General features: G+C 46.1%; 1 protein-coding gene across 2 annotated transcripts in view; it reads left to right on the top strand.

Moving 5' to 3' along the window:
- LOC309713216 (wings apart-like protein homolog) overlaps positions 1-20,064 on the top strand; it is a 37,818-nt gene extending 17,754 nt beyond the window's left edge. For both annotated transcript variants that reach the window (XM_082544622.1, XM_082544621.1), the window contains 15 exons: positions 3,016-3,111; positions 3,206-3,376; positions 3,466-3,602; positions 3,945-4,056; positions 4,343-4,588; positions 4,879-4,990; positions 5,085-5,182; positions 6,610-6,686; positions 11,531-11,667; positions 11,770-11,885; positions 12,031-12,204; positions 13,363-13,579; positions 13,668-13,756; positions 14,136-14,231; positions 17,014-20,064. In XM_082544622.1, coding sequence (XP_082400748.1) covers positions 3,016-3,111; positions 3,206-3,376; positions 3,466-3,602; positions 3,945-4,056; positions 4,343-4,588; positions 4,879-4,990; positions 5,085-5,182; positions 6,610-6,686; positions 11,531-11,667; positions 11,770-11,885; positions 12,031-12,204; positions 13,363-13,579; positions 13,668-13,756; positions 14,136-14,231; positions 17,014-17,079 — 1,944 coding nt within the window. In that variant the 3' untranslated portion in view covers positions 17,080-20,064. The remainder of the gene's footprint in view (positions 1-3,015; positions 3,112-3,205; positions 3,377-3,465; positions 3,603-3,944; positions 4,057-4,342; positions 4,589-4,878; positions 4,991-5,084; positions 5,183-6,609; positions 6,687-11,530; positions 11,668-11,769; positions 11,886-12,030; positions 12,205-13,362; positions 13,580-13,667; positions 13,757-14,135; positions 14,232-17,013) is intronic.
- Positions 20,065-20,720: the final 656 nt, after the last annotated feature.

Below are 20,720 nucleotides of genomic sequence, written 5' to 3'. Positions count from 1 at the left end.
TATTTATTGCACTGCAGTCTAGTTGCACGCTTTGAAATGACCTGATTGGTTTGCTCTGATAGTCTGAAGCCTGTCCTGGGTATGAGATAGCTTTTGAATCTGTGCACCTGCAGAGAACTTTTGAAGTGCCAAAGTATGAAGTTAATTTCCTCCCTGTTACAGACAAGCAGTAATGGCATTAGAAGACACGGTGCCCATAGGAGCATAATAACGCACTTAATGTACTCTCTCATCCTCTCTTCTTCTCCAGTTTCATGCTCTGACTCCTAAAATAACTTTCCTCCCTCTCAGTTGAATTTCTGTCTCCATCGCTTTGTCTTGACCGCTTCATCATACTTTTTACCTCCCTGTATTACCCCCTCCCCCGGGCCGCAGTACAGCCCAGATCTCGCTCCATCTCCCATTAACGTGATCGAGAGCGAGAGAGGAGTGCAGCTCATTATAAAAATAATAACCCTCGGAAGTGAGCGGCCTACGGTGGAGTCGTCAGAACTCTGCTTTGATTACAGTAAACTGTACGTCTGTGCCATCAGATGAGCCTGGGCGTTGTTAGGTTATTGAGCTGAGGACTCTGGGAGATATTAGATGTTACCATAATGACAACACTTGGACAGGCTCATCCATATTTAGATGGCGCTGGCTTTGTTTGGGGAATGTTTTTAAGGGACGAGCGGTTATTACATCCATAACAGTGACCCTCTCCACTGTCCTAATGTCGTTCATTCCACTGCTGTACCATAAAGACTCTTGTATAAAATCTACAAAATTACCACACACACACACAGGATGGGTGCTGGGGGTGAAACAAGCACACAACAGCATAACTGGAGCGTGCCTGCTCTTTAACACAAAGTAACACGCGGCATTGCCGCCTTAACTTCCATGGTTCGGTCACACGGCGCTGGTATCCGCTTCACATAGGATTTGATTTTACTTTCCGCCTCCGTGAGTCTGCTGCTGTGCAGGTGGCAAAGCACCAACTGTGCGTGTGCTCTAAGCAGTGAGCTTCAGAGAAGGATGACAGGAATGAGTAATCACCCGTCCTGCCGATGGACACAGTCACGATGACGTCGCCACGGCAAAGTTTTTTTGTGATTGCAGTCCTGATGTTTGGGGAGTCTTTACTGCAGACTGAGTGTTATTTACGGCCCAAACACGCAGAGAGGAGCGGACAGACGGGAGAAATGAAACGATGTTCATCAAGTTAACATCAACGTGTTACGTTGGCGCCAGTGCAGCGAAAGCTTACCAATCAGTGGTAACCGAGCATAATGAGAGGGAGAAGCTGACGGGGAGAGAAAAGTTTATCAGAGAAAATCTGTAGGCATGCATGAAATGTCTCCAAACTGTTGGCCCTTTGCTCTTCGCTTTCTCAGTTCCATGTTCACTCTGGCACTGGGCCCTGGTGGGAAAGCCAGAATCAGAGAGCTGTCCGAACCAAATATGCTCCCCACACTACACTACTTTCATATTCTGATCATGGTTTTCCTGCCATTCTGACCCCTCCGGTGAAGTCGGGATAACTAATTCACGAGGTTTGGCAGTGAAGTTGTAGTTTGCTCCTAATGCACACCCGCAATGCCAAAAACAGCGTGTTTTTGTTTTTTCTAATATTTTTAATCTGGCCCATAGCAGAGACACGGCACGTTCACCCCCCTCTCATCTGTCCCATACTTCTTAGCAGCAGGTGGGCGGGGCGGGTGGGCTGGGTGTCTGCCTGTGTCATTCAGATTACTGTCGCAGGCTTTAATTTGGTGTGTTGATGTTCCAGCACAGCAAAGCTCATCCCCAAACTCCCCTTTGTCTCTGCTTATTAACCCCGCGGTGCAGAAATCCCCTCCCGCCCCACCTCCTCACCGCTCTTCTCCTCAGCCAACTCTCTCCGCTCGTCCTCTTTTGTTTTTCATTATGAATGCCCCGGCAACCACCAACCACAGGTTTGGCAAAAATATACAAAGAGGACAGGAGATGAGCCAAGGATGAGGGTGGACGGTGGCGTGGGAGGGTGTGTGTGTTTGTTTTTTAAGTGTGTGTGCGTGTGTGTGTCCTGCTGTTTGATCAACGCTGGCAAACTCTGCTCAGTTTAATGCGCTTCCCCTCCTCCGTTTCTGCTTCACCCTGAGCATCAGTTTCTATCCACTATGTTCTCTTTTATTTATCTGCTCTCCTCGATTGTTTCAAGTCGATTTTATTTATTGATTTTTATTCCAAAAGTTCTTTTAAAAAATCATAAAGATACAAAAGAACAGTTGGTCCACGGTGAACAGCAAAGGCTTCTGTCTGGTGACACAGTAAAAATACAGAACTTGAAATATTGAATTTAATATTTTTAGAAATTTGGAGAAAATCAGGAGTCAGAAAAGGTTTAAAAAATATAAATTAAGTCAGTTTTCTTCTTCTCCCCCCCCCCCCCCCCGAGAATGGCACGTCGACTGCACGTGTGCAGAAATGCATGTCATACCGGTTATAACAGGTTCCAGATAAATGGAGCGGAGTTCACAACGGCTGCTTAGTTTTTGTTCTCATTTAAAATAAATATTGACCCTGTACCATATTGCCCTAAAAATCCTCTGCTGTGGGTTCTCACATTAAACACTTTGGTTCAGAACATGTCTGGATTCGAGCGTCTTGGTTTCTGTCTGTTATCCACCAAACTCTCCTGAATTTGAGATGCTTTGCTTTAGTAACAGTTGAATTATTCAGTGTAATCTTCTCACACTTTAGTTTTGTTTGGTTTGTTGGCTCCGGTTTTGAAGCCTTGACTTTAACTACGGTGTTAGATTTGTACAAGTGCATCCTTTTGCTGGTGCTGTGCAAACACACACATATTTGTGTGCTCAGCAGCATCCCACGACACAGCAGGGCTCGTTGTTTGTCAGGTATTTCATTAATACTGCTGTAAAAAGCACCCACAGCACAGTGCACGCTGAAGCCTCAAGTGGCCATTTGAGGAACTGCATGTCTGTTTCCAGCTTCTGCGATGTTTATGTTTTTATATGTTTGTTTGTTTTTCAGTCTCCCACCAAAGCGGTGTACAACGCCAGGCACTGGACATTGGAGAGCGAAGAAGAGCCCCTTCCGCCTTTCTTCGCGCGATCACAGACGACTCCCGTAAGTCTCGCTTTCAGACCAAACATTCGATTTCAGCCTGCATCAAAAACAAAGCAGCTGCAGCTTACTCATGTCAACCTTGCTCCGTCTCCAGGCCTCAGCCTCAGCTGGAGGCTCCAGTAAGGAGCCCTCTAACTCTCAGAAGGACGATGGTGTGTTCAAGGCTCCGCCCCCTCCTCCAAAGGTCACAAAGTGTGTCACTGTCCCTACAGATCCATACCAGGACACCGTCACTGCACTCAAGTGTCACAAAGAACATAAAGAGGTGCACAGAAAATGTTCTCCTTGAGCTCGTTGCACATCACGCTGAAGAAACACCAGAAACATCAACATGTCTCTCATTGTGCTTTGCAGCTGTACACAGTCGTCCAACACGTGAAGCATTTCAACGACGTGGTGGAGTTCGGGGAAAACCAGGAGTTCACCGATGACTTTGAATACCTAGCTACTGGTTTGAAGAGCGGACAGCCTCTCAACACGCGATGCCTTAGGTGAGAGTCTCCACGTTCCATGGGAAGTTAAAATGTTCCCATATTTACCAACAACAGTCCAGCAGCCAGTGATTACAGGTGATATTTACACCCCTCGTACACTCACTTTCTGGTTATAACAACAATACAAATGAGATGAAACCAGCTGTGGAGGTTGCCTTGCAGTGTCTAACACGTATCGGAGTTCAGATTTGGGAAGTGGGATATAAAGTGTTTGAAATTTGGGATGAGCATCGGGGCGCTAATGAAGGAGGCAGAGCGTTACATTTTCAACATTTAAACCTCGTTTTCACACTTACAAACACTCATTTTGTGTGTTGATGTTCTGTGTTGTGTCTTTAGTGTGATCAGCCTGGCTACACGCTGCGCCATGCCCAGCTTCAGGATGCACCTCAGGGCCAGAGGGAAGGTGGCTCAGGTCTTCAAAACGCTCAACGATGCCCCACAGCACCCGGTGAGGATCAGCAGCTGAGCACTGAGCCCCGACTCAGTGCTGTTCACTTTTGTTATTTGTTGTTTTACATCCAAAATTCAGAATTTTGTTGTTTAACAGAATGAACAAATAATTTGGTGAGAACTGATTCTGGGTCAGGTTAGTGAGTAAATACGCTGAAATCCAGTGTCTGTAATCTGGAAACAAATGTTCAAAAAAACCAAAGAAGGCGACCTCTGAGAGAGCTGAAGGAAGTTTGAGAACAACAGTAAATAATTTAAAGTTTCTTTTTCTGTCTCCTCTGCAGAACTTGGCTCTGTGTACAGCCTCTCTCATGTACATCCTGAGCAGAGACCGGCTCAACATGGATCTGGACCGGTCCTGCCTGGACCTGATGCTCCGCCTGCTCGAACTGGACCAGGACCAGGGGGGCGGGAATGGGGCAGACTCCACGGTCCATTTCAGTGCCAAGGAGATCGCCAAAATAAAGGAGAAGATCAGGAAGCTGTGCGACACGGTGCACAACAAGCACCTGGACCTGCAGAACATCACGGTACACAAACGCACGCGGTGGCGACGTTAACATTACACGTGTTCAGAGGGCGGAAAAAGCTTTGAGCGATTATTTCGACTGCTCCAGTCGGGGTGACTCACAGACTCCCACATGTGTCAGGATGTTTCTCACAGATCTGTTAGAGATGAGCCAGAAAAACACAAAATTCAACTTCTACAACCACAGGAAGCGGCCCACGGTGCACAGAATAACTCCAACGTGTTAAACGTGTGAAGTGATGCTTGAGAGTTTAGATTTAAGCTCCTGACTCCTCCTCCTTCTCCCTACAGACGGGTCATTTGGCCATGGAGACGTTGCTGTCTCTGACTTCGAAACGAGCAGGTGACTGGTTCAAAGAGGAGCTGCGGCTGCTGGGAGGACTGGACCACATAGTAGACAAAGGTCGACCATTACACAGAAGTCCAGCAGAAAGAGGAAAACTGTCAAGCGTTTCATTTCTCACCTCGTGTCCTTGTTTTGGTTTCTCTGCCCACAGTGAAGGAATGTGTGGATAACTTGAACCAAGAGGACGATAAGGAGAAGCTGGTGTCGTCTTTGTGGGGGGCTGAGCGGTGTTTACGCGTGCTGGAGAGTGTAAGTGCCAAATCAAAATAAGAAAAGACGTGACAGGGTTTTGTTTTTAAAGTCCACTTGTGTTCTTTTTTATAAGCCTGCGAGGCTCAGAGCAAAATGTAATTGGAAATAAAAAAACAGATATACACACACATTATTACTTTGATGCCAAAAACAGAGAATATAAAGTATCAAAGTGAAAAGAAGCGTTCAGTTAAACTCGGCTGGTGCGAACAGGCGAGGAAGTTTGAGCCGACATGCTTCCTTCGCTGGGAGACATGTTTGTTGTTCTACACAAAGACAAATTAAATTATGGGAGGGGGAAATGAACTGTGAGGAAACCTTATTAAAGTTTTACAATTATCTTTGGGCCTGCTGACGTCCACTTACTCAAATGTTTTGTACCAGTGACGACCGTGACAAGCAGACCACCGACTACAACCTCTCAGCTCCCTGAGTGTGGCAAAGTGGCATCGCTGCACAAATGCTGTTTACACCCTGTGCCCCTCCCGATCACATAGTACGACTACGTTAAATCTGTAGTGTTTATTTATTTATTTCTTTACAGCTGAGCCAGAAAGCACCAAAAAGTTTGGTCTGGCCAAAAACATCCAAACAACAGAAATGCCTCCTTTCCACGAGCACCTGCTCTGCTCGGCTCCACTCGCCTCTGGTAGTTTTCTGTTACGACTGAGTACCACTTAAATAGGGTGCTGTTGTTATAGCAACGCAGACCAAAAGCCCCGTACCGTCACGGCAATGGAGGACGCCAAGGTGATGCTAAATCAGTGCTGGACCATGGCACTGGTTTGTGTGCGGTCATTTCCCTCGTTGTTTGGGGGTTTGATTCGTGCGGAGTCGCCGCTCTCATGACTCATCTAGTGATGTCACTCCCTGGCCAATCAGCAGTTTGCTGTCTGTTTATTGCATTCTCAGCTTGCTTGGAGCCCCACCTGAGCAGGCACCAAAACCAGGCTTTACCACCTAATGAGCAACGCTAAAAACCAAGTCAAGCCAAGCTGAGTAGGTACTTGTGGAAAAGAGGCTTAAGATGATACTGATGAAGAGTTAGGTTCTTCCTAGCTAGCATAAAACTACTGGTTCTTTTGAACCATCAATGAGCTATTTGCTGACCTCTTTGATCGTACAGCTGGGGCAGTTTGATTAGACGTGGAGGTCTGGGTCCCACCCGCTCAGTCACGTTGAAGCTTCTGTCAGCTTCTGCTCGTCGTCACGTTTCCCGACATGTTTGTTCAGAAAAGGTTTAACACCTGTTTTGATGTTTGAAAATCAAAACCATCACTCAATTTGACAGTTGGCTTGAACGTGATGATGGTGTTTCAAACGTATTCTGTTTGGAGAAGCGTCCTCACACTGGAGCAGAGAGCCAGGGTAAAAATAGCGAGTTCATTGGTGCTCTCCTGCTGACTGTGTGTTTGCACTCATAGGTGACCGTCCACAACCCCGAGAACCAGAGCTACCTGATCGCCTACAAGGACTCGCTGCTCATCATCTCTTCTGCAAAGTGAGTGATTACACACGCTCCTCACCCCTGATGTGTTCGTGTGGAGCCGCTCGGCTCTGTGTGCTTAGATTCAGCAGTTTTTATCAGGTGGCACGTCTGCTGAAAACTTCTACTTTGTACTCGCTGTTTTGTTGCCTTTTCCTCTTTTATCATCTTTTTGTGCCGTTCCAGTCGGGTTTCTGAGCAGAGATGGACGCAAGCTCTCCACTGTTATTGTGAAAATCAGTAAATGTGGTGATGTAACAGCAGAATCTTTAAACCCGGTCACATTGAGCCCAGATTACCTCAGCTGCTGTACAGGGAGTGCAGAATTATTAGGCAAGTTGTATTTTTGAGGAATAATGTTATTATTGAACAACAACCATGTTCTCAATGAACCCAAAAAACTCATTAATATCAAAGCTGAATGTTTTTGGAAGTAGTTTTTAGTTTGTTTTTAGTTTTAGCTATTTTAGGGGGATATCTGTGTGTGCAGGTGACTATTACTGTGCAGAATTATTAGGCAACTTAACAAAAAAACAAATATATACCCATTTCAAATATTTATTTTTACCAGTGAAACCAATGTAACATCTCCACATTCACAAATATACATTTCTGACATTCAAAAACAAAACAAAAACAAATCAGCGCCCAATATAGCCACCTTTCTTTGCAAGGACACTCAAAAGCCTGCCATCCATGGATTCTGTCAGTGTTTTGATCTGTTCACCATCAACATTGCGTGCAGCAGCAACCACAGCCTCCCAGACACTGTTCAGAGAGGTGTACTGTTTTCCCTCCTTGTAAATCTCACATTTGATGATGGACCACAGGTTCTCAATGGGGTTCAGATCAGGTGAACAAGGAGGCCATGTCATTAGTTTTTCTTCTTTTATACCCTTTCTTGCAGCCACGCTGTGGAGTACTTGGACACGTGTGATGGAGCATTGTCCTGCATGAAAATCATGTTTTTCTTGAAGGATGCAGACTTCTTCCTGTACCACTGCTTGAAGAAGGTGTCTTCCAGAAACTGGCAGTAGGACTGGGAGTTGAGCTTGACTCCATCCTCAACCCGAAAAGGCCCCACAAGCTCATCTTTGATGATACCAGCCCAAACCAGTACTCCACCTCCACCTTGCTGGCGTCTGAGTGGGACTGGAGCTCTCTGCCCTTTACCAATCCAGCCACGGGCCCATCCATCTGGCCCATCAAGACTCACTCTCATTTCATCAGTCCATAAAACCTTAGAAAAACCAGTCTTGAGATATTTCTTGGCCCAGTCTTGATGTTTCAGCTTGTGTGTCTTGTTCAGTGGTGGTCGTCTTTCAGCCTTTCTTACCTTGGCCATGTCTCTGAGTATTGCACACCTTGTGCTTTTGGGCACTCCAGTGATGTTGCAGCTCTGAAATATGGCCAAACTGGTGGCAAGTGGCATCTTGGCAGCTGCACGCTTGACTTTTCTCAGTTCATGGGCAGTTATTTTGCGCCTTGGTTTTTCCACACGCTTCTTGCGACCCTGTTGACTATTTTGAATGAAACGCTTGATTGTTCGATGATCACGCTTCAGAAGCTTTGCAATTTTGAGACTGCTGCATCCCTCTGCAAGATATCTCACTATTTTTGACTTTTCTGCGCCTGTCAAGTCCTTCTTTTGACCCATTTTGCCAAAGGAAAGGACGTTGCCTAATAATTATGCACACCTGATATAGGGTGTTGATGTCATTAGACCACACCCCTTCTCATTACAGAGATGCACATCACCTAATATGCTTAATTGGTAGTAGGCTTTCGAGCCTATACAGCTTGGAGTAAGACAACATGCATGAAGAGGATGATGTGGACAAAATACTCATTTGCCTAATAATTCTGCACTCCCTGTATATCCTGTGTGTGTCATCGCCATCATCTTTTTGTTGCTTCATTTCCTGGTTGTGACATCCTGTCAGTCATAGCGGTGACCTTTCGACCCTGACCCCTGCTGTCAGCAGAGTCTCCGCTTTGGTCTCTGTTCATTCTTTAGTGTGTTTTAGTCGTCGAGGTGTTCTGATTCATACAGACAGACCAGATTTTGTGCGTTTACGGTTTATTTTATACATTGGTTGAATTTAATTATAATTCATACTAAATAAACAAAGAGAACTTATTAGTGAGCTTCCTCAAACTCTAAGTTTGAGGAAATTTTACAGCTGGCTGTGTCAGCGCTGCTGTCTACAGCAGTGAAATGCTCTGTTTTGTATTGAAGAATAAACAGTTAAAATCTTCCCTCTAATCATTTGTGGATTCATCACATTTCTGTCCTGTGACGTCTGATTTTCCACCAGCTTTCCAGGTTTTACATGTACGACTGGCACAAAGTGCTTTTCTGGTCTTTATGACCACTTTATCCAGCAAGTCGCATTCACCCGTTCTCACATTCACACCTCTGGCCGTGTTGCACCATTTAATCTCACCTGAATCTTTGGCCTGTGGGAGGGGCTTAACGCAGTCACCCGGAGAACATGCGCGGCACAGCGAGGCCCAGCTGATCCGACTACGTAAACATGAACCGGTCAAGTGAGCACCTGACGTCAGCCCAGCCTCGGGTCCCTCCGTCGGTAAACTGAAGCTCCTCTCAGCTGCAGAATGATGCACCAATCTCTGTACTCACTGTTCATCAAGTCAAACTCCAGCATCTGTCGCGCTGCGCTGAGTTAATTTACCTTCTTGCGTCCTTTGTGTGACCGGACCTTTGCCCTCTGCAGAAGGTCTGCAGTGAGGGTGGGGGTCGAGGATGATGAGGATGAAGGTCGAATGGCTCGACAAAGAGCTGCTGTTCCCTCGGGTGGGTGACACAGGCCTCAGTCTGAGCCTTCAGCTGTCCGCTGCGCTAACTCGATTAACCCCAGAAACTGCGGGGTGAGTGGGAGAGCGAGCACCGCCATCTAAGCTCTCTCTCTCACACACGCAGCTGAAACTGTGAAGTTACTCTCACACACTCCAACAGTGTTTACTCTTCATCACTCACTCCTGTTTTCCTCCTCTTCCTCCTGACTCCTCCTGGTTCCCGCACACGCTGCCCTCATTGTTTCAAACCAAACTCGACCCTGAGCTGCTTTGAGACTTTCAGCTGTCTGCAGGATTAATTTAATAAGCCCCGTAACAACCCCATCTCTCTCTCTCTCTCTCTCTCACACACACACACACACACACACACACACACACACACACACACACACACACACACACACACCCGTCCTTTTGCTTATTGACGAGCCTCGTCTGCATCTGGACACAAACGCATCACTCTGTTAAATTAAGCAGAGCGAAATGTAAAAGTTGTGAATATGAAGCCTGTCACAGAGCGCCCAGCTGTGTGCTGCACCCTCCTGACCCGGACTCATTGCTGATAGAATTATCATATAAAGGAAGTTAATGATGCTCCTTGTTTTATTTTTGCCTGCACTTGTTGTCTTGACTGTATTTCCCTGTAAGTGAACCAGAAGAGTGAAAGCCCAGCTTAAGGCCAGACTTAGCAAATCTGGAACTGTTGAACTCTGATGAAGCACCTCTGAGCTGCAGCGAGACGATGAATGCGATGAGCTCGTTCAGTCCTGGTGTCGGTTCCACGCCCCATAAATGGGAGATTTAAGGCAGGAGGGACACTCGGCATAAACTCTGTGTCGGAGCAAACCTGCTAACAGGGCCGTCTGTAGCGTGTTTTAACAGATGGATGTAGCCACCATACAGTCACATCTTTGACCCTTTTTGTCTCAGTGTTAGTATTTTGGTCACAATCATGTTGGGTTTTCCACCCAGAGGCACTTAGCTGAGCTATCAAACAACACAAACAGTGTTGTTCATCACACAGATAACCTGGAGCTCAGGTTTCTCGGATGGTCTTTGAGCAAAATTAACTGCACAGCAGGTCTTATTATTTGACAGACAATTGCATTAAAATGCTCTAAAAGGCTACAGTAGCACAAGCACGGTGCAGAGGTGCAGTTCACTGACGCCCATCCGTGTCAGTACAATGAGTCGCGCACCTAATAATGCAAACTTTAAGCCTTAAAACAGTTTAAATGTCTTGATTTTCAGAAAGGGGTCGATTGAGAGGACTAAACCGTATTTCTGTATCAGGCTGTGAACATGTTCATTCCTGCTGTACAGTTGGATATTTGAACACTGCAGTCTGTGGGGACTGACTCACTCATGGAGCCGGCCCCGAGTGGACATTTGAGGAACTGCAGTTTTTAGCATTTGCAAGTTTCCACGTTAATTTTCCAAAGGTGGACCAAGTATTTCTGCCTCATTTTTACATTCATGTCTAAGTCATTTCTCCTCTTTTCCCTTCTCTGTACCCCACAATCAGTTTCCTGTGACACACCACCTGCCATTTTTTTTTTTTTCTCCTTCCTCTCGTTGTGTCCTGATGTTCAGACTCTGGTTTCTGCTCTGTTTTCAGTCACCACTGTCATTAGATTTAATTTGGTTATTTACATCAGGCTGCTGCCCTGCCTTGCCCCTCTGCGGTTGCAGCCGTCCTCAAGAAAGAGTGAGTGTGTGTGAATGCTGCTCTGTTTTATGATGGAGTAGAAAAGGAAGGAGGCGAGTCATGTTCAGACATCTGGATGTGAGCGCAGTTTGCACTGATGACGATCAAGTGACTGTAAATGAAAAGGAGGACCAGGTGAACCCGCATGGACCGGCTCATTTTAGCTTGAATTTCTTGGTAACACAAAGGTTTATGGGACATTTGTTCAGAGTTATCAGTGTGCAGCCCTTTCAGTTATGTGTTTAGCACTTGGTAAGTAAGGTCAGTAATTATTTGGAAGAAATATTGAGCCTAGTTCTGTGAAGTTACCGGGCCTCTCTTTGTCTGTCAGGGCGCTGAGCAGGTGTGAGGAGATGATCCAGCGTTACAGCAGGGAGGTGAAGTCCGACAGAGCCGCGGTGGGGAAAGCGGTGGAGGACTGCATGAGGGCCATCATAGGAGTCCTGCTCAACCTGACACATGACAACGGTTAGTGCACCAAAACACTCCAAACACACTTTATTGCGGCTTATTGAAACACTTAAACATTATTAATCTGATGGATAAACGTGTGTGAAACTCGGTCTGCAGAGTGGGGCAGCACGAAGACGGGAGAGCAGGAGGATTTGATAGTGACGGCTCTGAACTGTGTTCTCAAAGTCCCTCAGTATCTTCCTCAGGAGCAGAGGTTCGACATCAGAGTACTGGTGCGTATTAAACATGAGTGATGTGACCGTTTCCATCACAGGTTTGGGTTAAAATTAGACTTAAAGTGGTATTAATGTTGACAGCAGTGAAAACAGAGTTAAAATGACTGACCCATGAGTGCCACTGTGTGTTTGCTGCGTTCAGGGTCTGGGTTTGCTCATCAACCTGGTGGAGTACAGTGCCAGGAACAGGTACTGCCTTATGGAGATGGAGATGGACGGGGGCCAGGGTCCCTGCGACTCCACCGTCCTGCTCAACCCTCAGCACCAGGACATCGCCAGCACGGGCCCGCTGAGCGCCATCGCTGCTCTTGTACAGGTACAAACTCAGGAGTGGATGGAAAAACCCAAAGAAGAGTACGATAAACGTGTGTGAAACTCGGTCTGCAGAGTGGGGCAGCACGAAGACGGGAGAGCAGGAGGATTTGATAGTGACGGCTCTGAACTGTGTTCTCAAAGTCCCTCAGTATCTTCCTCAGGAGCAGAGGTTCGACATCAGAGTACTGAAGTGAAGTGAAGTCGCCACTTTACAAACATAAATGTCCATATTTTAGGAACAAACTATCAAAATGTTTTGTTTTTGTAAATCCGGTTATTTTTTTTAAAGTTTTCGTTTGTATTAAAACTTTCTGCAGCTCAGAGAGGAGCGAGTGTGGATCTGCTGCACTCTCTGTCACTTCAGTTGGTTTATTTCACCAGAAAAGGGGAAATTTCCCTCCCAGAATAGGCTCTAAAATAATACTGGATGCTTTTAAATTCTTTCTCACATGCCGACCTTCATTCAGATTCATCTCGGTGCTCAGTGTGGACCCTTCTCAGTTTGGAAGGAGAAAATAAACCTTTGTATGAGCGACGTCTCGTCGTGGGTAGTTTTGGTGTCATCTGTCAGGTGTAGAGTTTAGTTTTCTGCTTCCCTCTAAAACAGTTAAGATCAGACTGAATTGAATTTGTCTCCTGGTGTTCAGACGATTCACAGCATTAAAAGAAAAGGCTGATCATTCCCTCACCGCGTCTTTGATTAATGGAGCACAATCATGATTAATGTCTCCAGCAGCAGCTGTGAGGAATATTTCAAGCTCACTTTTATGTTTTAGCGTGAAAATTAATGCTCGCGTGATCCTCTGAGTTGAGTTTGTCTCGTCTGCGTTTTGTTCTCTTCTGCCGTCTTACTCAGCGTTTCCCATGAGCTCCATTAAGTCGGTCCTAAATATCAGTCACTGCCTGTCAGGAAACCATCTGTGAACTGTTTTCATGGATGTAGTTTCTGCATTTGAAAATGCATAAACCTGCTCTTTTATTCTGTCCAGCAGGGGGCGACCCCTCTGCTGTAAAAACAATCAGATGGTATCGAAATCTGAGAGGAAGTTATTGGGAAACTTTGGCTAGCTTCAAATCTTATTGAACACAAAATGATGATCGTGTATATACAGCCTATAAATCGCTTGGCGTTGGTTCTGATGTTCTCTGTCGCCCTCAGCTGTTCCTGCAGCGGGAGCGGGCCGCCGTCCTGGCCGAGGCCCAGACCGACGACCTCATAAAGGAGGCGCCGAAAGCTGCTTTGGACCAGAGCGGCCAGTGGCAGGAGACGGGCGGCGAGATCCAGTGGGTCGCCAACGACAACGACTCCGACAAACAGGACGAAGGCAAGAAGAAGAAGGAGGACGAGGAGGACGAGGAGCTGGACCTAAACAAAGGTACAACCAGAGTGTGGCTTTGATCACTCCTGACGATCGTTACCATCGAGCAGCAAAAAGTGAGACATGATCCTCGTTTCTGTCCCAGCTCTGCAGCATGCAGGGAAGCACATGGAGGACAGTATTGTGGCCTCCTACACGGCACTGCTGCTGGGCTGCCTATGCCAGGGGAGCCCGGTGAGTCTGACACACACACACACACACACACACACACACAGTTGTGTATCTGTAAGTTGAGAAGACGTCACCCTGACTCATTTATTTCCTGGAGACTAACATCAAAACATGAATGAATTGCATGCTGGGTATGTGCTTTATGTCCCCATAATGCGACTCTGACAGATTTGTGTGTCTGTAGGCAGTTTCTCAAAGTTTTCACCTGCATTTTAAACACAGTAGAAACACATTTACCCTCAAAAACACATAAATGCAGCCTCATGACACACTGAGGCGTACAGTTCACAGCAGCACTTGTTGTTCTGAGGCTTCAGAGCTCGTTTGAATTTGTCTGATTCATCTTCGTGTGTGTGATTGATTTCTTTTGACTGTCCTGCAGATGAATGTGACTACTGTGAGAGAGAACCTGCCTAAAGGAGATTTCTCCATCATGACAGAAATGCTGAAAAAGTTCCTCAACTTCATGAACCTCACTGTGAGTCACAGCTTCAATAAAAGAATCCCTGTAATGTGTTTAGTTCTGTTCTAGTGAGCACGGAGAGAAAAGTCCTGATGACTCGGATCCAAACGTACTCTGAATATGTTTGGGGATCATTTATGTATTTTTTTAAATTAAAGCTTAAAACTTCTTGTGGAGATGATCATCGTTTTACATAAAGAAATGTTGCTGAAGCAGATAAGAAACAAAAATGTTGAAATTTTGACCCCTGGCCTTTTTTATAAGCTAGTTTATCAAATCACCGTATATCCTGCTCATGTTGGACACATAAACCCGGAAGCGCGGGTCGTTTTACCCAAATACATGAAGGGGGGAAGATTTCAGAACCGAGCGAGTTTGTAGAAACGCATCAGAGCTGCGAAAAAACACGGTATAAAGGAGGGACGTCGCTACGCTGACGCCAACTATTCTGAAGCCATCTTGTCACAAAAAACTGGATGTGACAAGGAGGGGTGGGTCTCATCCTGAAATCACTTGCTCATTGGCTAAAGACTTGTCAATCACAAGCCATTAGCCAATGAGCAAGCACCACTGGCTTTGTTGAAACGTGGCATGACCAAGATTTACGAAAGCAGGAAATTGTGTACTGAGGCTTAGACGGGGAGCCGTTTTCCCATAGGATGCTTTAGGACCACAAGTCGACTTGCAACCACAGTTATCGCCATCTGGTGGTCATCAGATAGAATGCAGGTTTTTAGGCACTTCGGAACTGGCTTTGTTTTTATGAATGAAGCTACATCTACGCTTGTTTTCACTGTGAAGGCAATAAAAACGGCGTACATTTACTCTGACAGCATACTGGCTGTTATGCGTTACATTAATGGACACATTAGCTACAATTCCAGCATTTGCTTGTTCAACATAATGTGTTTATACTAGAGATGGACCGATCCGATATTACGTATCGTGTCGGTCCGATACTGACCTAAATTACTGGATCAGATATCGGAGAAAAAAAAAAAATGTAATCCGATCCATTAAATGGGTCAAATGTGAATGGGTCAAATGCAGAGAAAAACAAGTAATTTCCCCATGGGGATCAATAAAGTATCCATTATTATTATTATTATTATTATTATTATTATTATTAAATATCACGAAAGCACCTCACAAAATTTGCAACACGCCGTAACTCGCCTCAGAACGTTAGCACGTCGGAGCAGTATGCATCACGTGATAGAGCGGCTGTGGCATGCCGGACCTGTGGTGGTCTGGATAGCATGTGGAGCTTCGCTAGCAACCCGGCATTTCATCTCCGACAAAGTTATCCCGAGAGAAGTAAAGCAAGTGTGTAAGTCCATCTCTGAATGTTTGTAAAGCATTCCTGCGTTAAGCTTAACGAGCGACTGCCTCTCGCTCTCCGGCTGCTACTTCAATCATGAAACTGATCAATGATCAGCTGATCGTCTCTCTTGTTTGTTTTTGGCCCACTTTGCACCAGAAAGAGGAAACCAGCGGCCGAACAACAGCAGCACGTTTAAGCTTGATCAGCTGTTGTTAGAATGTATTTATTATTACTTTCTACTCGAGGATCTTTTTCTACGTAGCTGACGCTGGTAACTGTGCAGGGGCGGATCTAGCAAAGTTTAGCCAGGGGGGCCGATAGGGCATTAACAGGGAAAAGGGGGCACAAAGACAGACTTTTCTTTCTTATTCTCATTTAAAATGTCGAGCTTTTAATAAATAATTATCTGACACCCAAAGTTTTAATTTGATGTAAAATGAATAGAAGTCAATTACTGTATATAGTGACTATTAAGTCTAATATATATACCCTAGTAAGCTATAGTACTTTTTCCTTTGGGAAGGTACCATCTGTGCAGTCTGCAATTTTGTTGAAGAAAGATGTTGAATCTATTTAATATTTCTTGAAAAATAATTGATTTCTGTGCATTTTTTTTCCCACTGCATCAAATTAAGGTTGATTACGTCAATTAAGCATCATGAGGTGGAGCGTGAGGGGTGGTTCCCTATTTTTTATTTATTTCTTTTTGTTGTTGCTGGGAGTTGGAACCCTATTAGTTAGGTTGCTTAATATTTACGCTAAGTACTCTTTAAAATACCAGAATAGGGAGGATGGTGTAGGTTTAAGTTTATTAGATTGATCAGTATTGCTGAACTATGAAATATTTTTTTTGCATACAGGTATAACAGAATAGCTTTAGTGTAGTTGCTGTTTTAAACTTGAGTATGAACTTATACAAAATGCAGCAAGATATTTAAAAAAAAACCAACAATTTTGTTGATTAAAAAACACTATATCGGATTCATATCGGTATTGGCAGATATCCAAATTTATGATATCTGTATCGGACATAAAAAAGTGGTATCGTGCCATCTCTAGTTTATACATCATCATTACCTCCAAGCAGAACTATCACAGCTGTTGCTGACTGCAAAACGTAGTCGCTGTTTCACAAAGGTGGACGTGAGGCTGCTGTAAGTCCAGACTAACGCAACACTGAAACTCGTTCCACAATATCAAACTGATATATTCTGATTAGTGTTCGACGTAATCCTTCATCTGCCCTGTGCTGCTCTCCGCCCGACGTCTGTCAGACGCAGACTGAGAGAAAATGCTCATTATTCAACGAGGATTATCAGACAAGTTTATTCAAGAGTAAAATCTGTGATTTAAATAAAAAACCAGCAGTGAGTTTGTTGAAATGGTGAGAAAGAAACGATCTGCACGTCTAATTTTCCAGGTGTGTGTGTGTGTGTGTGTGTGTGTGTTCTGACCCCTGCTTCCTCTCTGCAGTGTGACGTCGGCACCACAGGACAGAAGTCCATCTCCCGGGTCATTGACTATCTGGAGCACTGCTAGAGAGAAGTCTGTCTCAAATACGTACTCACACAAAAAGACACATGCAACACAACCATCTCCTTCATCATCGTTACCACCATCACCACCACCTCAGAGTCGACCGCTGGAGTAAACTAACGGGACGTCGTCCTCTTCCTCCTTTTAAAGGAGCTTCACCTCGGCAGCGCTGGAAACAGCTCGTTTCCTCTGTGACTTTAAAGGATAAACCCTTTGAAGCTGCAGCAGAGATCACATGCTTTTGTTTTTCTGAAGAATCCAAGTCAGTATTTGGTTGTTATTTCTTCCTTTTTCCTCAGTTTAAAAAAGTTGCTCAGAGCGATGTTTTTCTTCTTCTCTGATAAATTCCATTTCAAAGCATCTCCTCACCTTCTCAGCCCCTCCCTCGTGAAAACCCCTTTCGTATTGAGCAATGGCAGATTGGAGTGAAGCTGCCCCCCCCCCCAGCCTGCCATCAAAGCCTCGCGGCCCTGAGCGCGGCCTTTTGGAGCTGATAACTGCCAAACAAACAAGCTGAGCTCTTTAAAAAGAAGAGATGGCTTTTACTTTGAAAACGTCGACCCCAGCTCCTCACAGGCCGCCTCATTTCTCTCACGCTGTGTTCTTCTTCTCCTCTTTGCTGCTGTAACCTCTTGGCTCTGTTTGAAGGAGGTGCTTTAGCGCTGAGAAACCACGCGTATTGATCATTTGTGGGCGGAGGGTGGGAAGCCTGACCCGCGGTGAAGTCGAGGTGGGACTGCTTGCCTTTGTATGACACCTCGTTTCGTGGCGGCGCCTTTGTGCCGACTTCACACCTGACTCTCAAAGCTTTTGGGGGTTTTAGAAACTCTGGACAACCTCTGCTTCCAAAAAGCAGAAAGTTTTTCCCTTTCAAACGATCGATCTCGCTCAACATCAAAAGCTTCGTGTCTCAGCGGGTTCCCGAGCCCTCTGGGCCAGAACCGGTCCTCCTCCTGCTCCTTTCAATTACCGCCAGGCCTTTGAGCTCGCCGCTCATGGTGGAGACTTCAGTTACAGTAAAGACGGCCGAGTAAGCCCCCCCAGTCTGACAGGTGAAGGCCAGGCTCGTTGCTTTTGAACTGGGCCGCCAGCAGAGGGGTTTTCACAGAGGAGGTCGATTGTTTGTCCCTCCTGCTCAGGTGTTTTTAGGAGGAAACCCTGTAGCTGGAGCTCAAGATCCTCAAACCCGCAGTTTAACTCCAAATCCTGTGTTTGGACTTTCCAAGAGTGCATCACTCTCTAACGTACATTTCAGCGATGCTGAGGTTGGATTGGGAATTTGTAAATGATAGAAATCGGCCCCGTGCTTTTCCGTTGGACCTTCTGTGGTTTTCATTTTTGAAGCCTTTTCAGATGGCGCACCTGTGAAGAAGTCAAAACTCCAGCAGCGCTTACAGTACAAACAGCCACTCATTACACGTCAGCCATTGCACTTGTAGCTTTAACCCGCCCCGGCCTTTCCTGTCCTCTGTGGACTGTCAGTGCAGCTGAAGTTCCAGAGATGTTCCCTGATGGGGGAAAGGGAAGTCTGGAGCCTTAAACGAGTCATTTCTGTTCCTCCTTCCTTCAAGTGCAGCGTTGTAACTAAAGGCTTTATTAATAGAATAAATAGATATGAGTTAGTTTGAAAAGATTTCCAGCCTCATTGTTGTTAAAAAGCTAAAAAAAAAGTTATTTAAGTTTAGTGTCACATTTCGTCAGTTTGGAGACTCTCAAAAGAGCGAAACTCCAGGGGAACATGTGAGTCTTTCACACAATAGAAACACTGTTTTTTCCAATAATTTCATTGGAAGATGTCTCGGATAAGCCCCGCCCACTCCATTAAAACCATACAGCCTTGGTCTAACTCTCACTGGGCGCCTCAAACTGAGGCGTCCCTTCAGTTGCTTTATTAACCCTTTAATGACCTCCAGCTAATAAGCTTGTTATAAAGGAAACCTGAATAAGAAAGAAAAGAAGAAAGATGGCCGTGAGCATCGTTTTAGTGTTGGCTCTTTGTCTGCAGCCACGCTCAGGTCCCCACAGTCGCTCATCAACGCTGAAACGCAAACCCGTGGCACTAAAGGTCACTGCTGTGAGATAAAGGACACAGACGCTGTCCATAGAGGCCAAAACAGGTTTTTAAATTCCAGCAGGCTGCGCGTGTTAATTACTGCTGTAAATCTGTCGCATTTTAATGCGAGTGTGTGGGGACCCACTCGCTTTTGGAGCCTCAAGTGGATGCTAGAGGACCTGCAGTGGTTGACGCTAGCTTGGTTTCCTTCGTTCCTGCTTTAAGCTAAAGATTCGCCTTTGAATTTCTTTTCTCGAAAACAGATTTTTTTAAAGGTCCAGATTAAGAGAGAGAGAGCATCGTCTGAGCAAGCTAACGTTGAAAGTTGTCACGTCTGTTCCTTTGTGCTCTGTGGCGTTTGTCATCAGCGCCGTGAGCTCCTGCTGCTGTTTGATTTCATCTTTAGAGCTGGAAAAAAAATGACATTGAATTGACCTTTAAAGATTGTGTCATTGTTCATGTGGTTTTGTATTTGTTTGTCTGTGGACATCAGCGCGCGCACACACACACACACACACACACGTTAAAACTTCACACTCCTTTATGAAAAGTTTACAAGAGCTTTATTCACAGACGTCTGGAAGAATGAATGGAAGAGCTTTTTGTACATAGTTTCCTGTAAATAGATTGGACCTCCTCATGTAGGAGGGGAGCGATGGAGGGAGTTTGGGACGGAGGGGGCAGTTTGGGGAGGGTCGTGGGTGGGCCGGGGTTAAATTTAAATTTAGACCGTAGACTCTACTTTTCTGAATCTGATTCTATTTTTTCTTTTTTCTAAGCCTTTTTCTCCCAGCCGTGTTGTTGTTTTTGGACAGACAGAGAGCTTCTTAACGAGCCGCCTGCAGGAAAACTTGATCTTTGTACCAATTTGCAGACCGATGTCTTTGGTTACCTGTACATAATTTTAAAATAATAAAAATTGATACTTTGAGTAATTCTGGCACAGAGTTTTTCTTTCTGTCGTCCTCGGTGTCGGAGTCCTCGAACACGTGAAACACGTTTTGGTCCTTTAATGTCTGACGCTGAAAGAATCACAGATATTCACGTCCCCCCTGCACGTCCTCCTCGGGGCACCCCGGGCCTCCGCCGCTGCTCCTGGCCGTGTGGAAGTGCCTCTCGGGCCGAGGCGGATCCCCGGCCGCCGGCGCTTTGTCGGTGCCCGGGCTGCGTGCTCCGCCCGCGCCCTGCTGCAGCAGCTCGCTGAGGGTGGAGATGTAGATCTGCGCCATCTGCAGGGTCTCGGACTTGGACAGCTTCCGGTCGCTGTCCGTGTTGGGAATAACGCTGCGGAGCCGGTCAAAGGCCACGTTCAGTCCGAGCATCCTGCGCCGCTCGCGGGCATTGGCCGCTAGACGCCGGCGTCTCTGTGCGCGCTCTAGAGCGCTCGTGTCCGGCGGCAGGTAATGCAGCGCGCCCCCGGCGGGACCAAGCCGGAGCTCCACGATGGCGCGCGGGGGGTCCCGGTAGTCCCCGGAGCGGTCCGGTGCGAGGCTCCGCTGCAGCAGCGCGTGGAGATCCGCATGGAGAGCCGAGGCCGCGGGACCGCACTCAGAGTCCACGGACACGAAGGGAGCGAAGAGGCTTTTACGCG

This window comes from Aulonocara stuartgranti (genome assembly GCF_965226115.1).
Source record: "Aulonocara stuartgranti genome assembly, chromosome: 8".
In the NCBI taxonomy this organism is placed as follows: Eukaryota; Metazoa; Chordata; class Actinopteri; order Cichliformes; family Cichlidae; genus Aulonocara; species Aulonocara stuartgranti.
The sequence above is the reverse complement of the archived record's forward strand: the minus strand, read 5'-3'. Positions and strand labels throughout refer to the sequence as shown.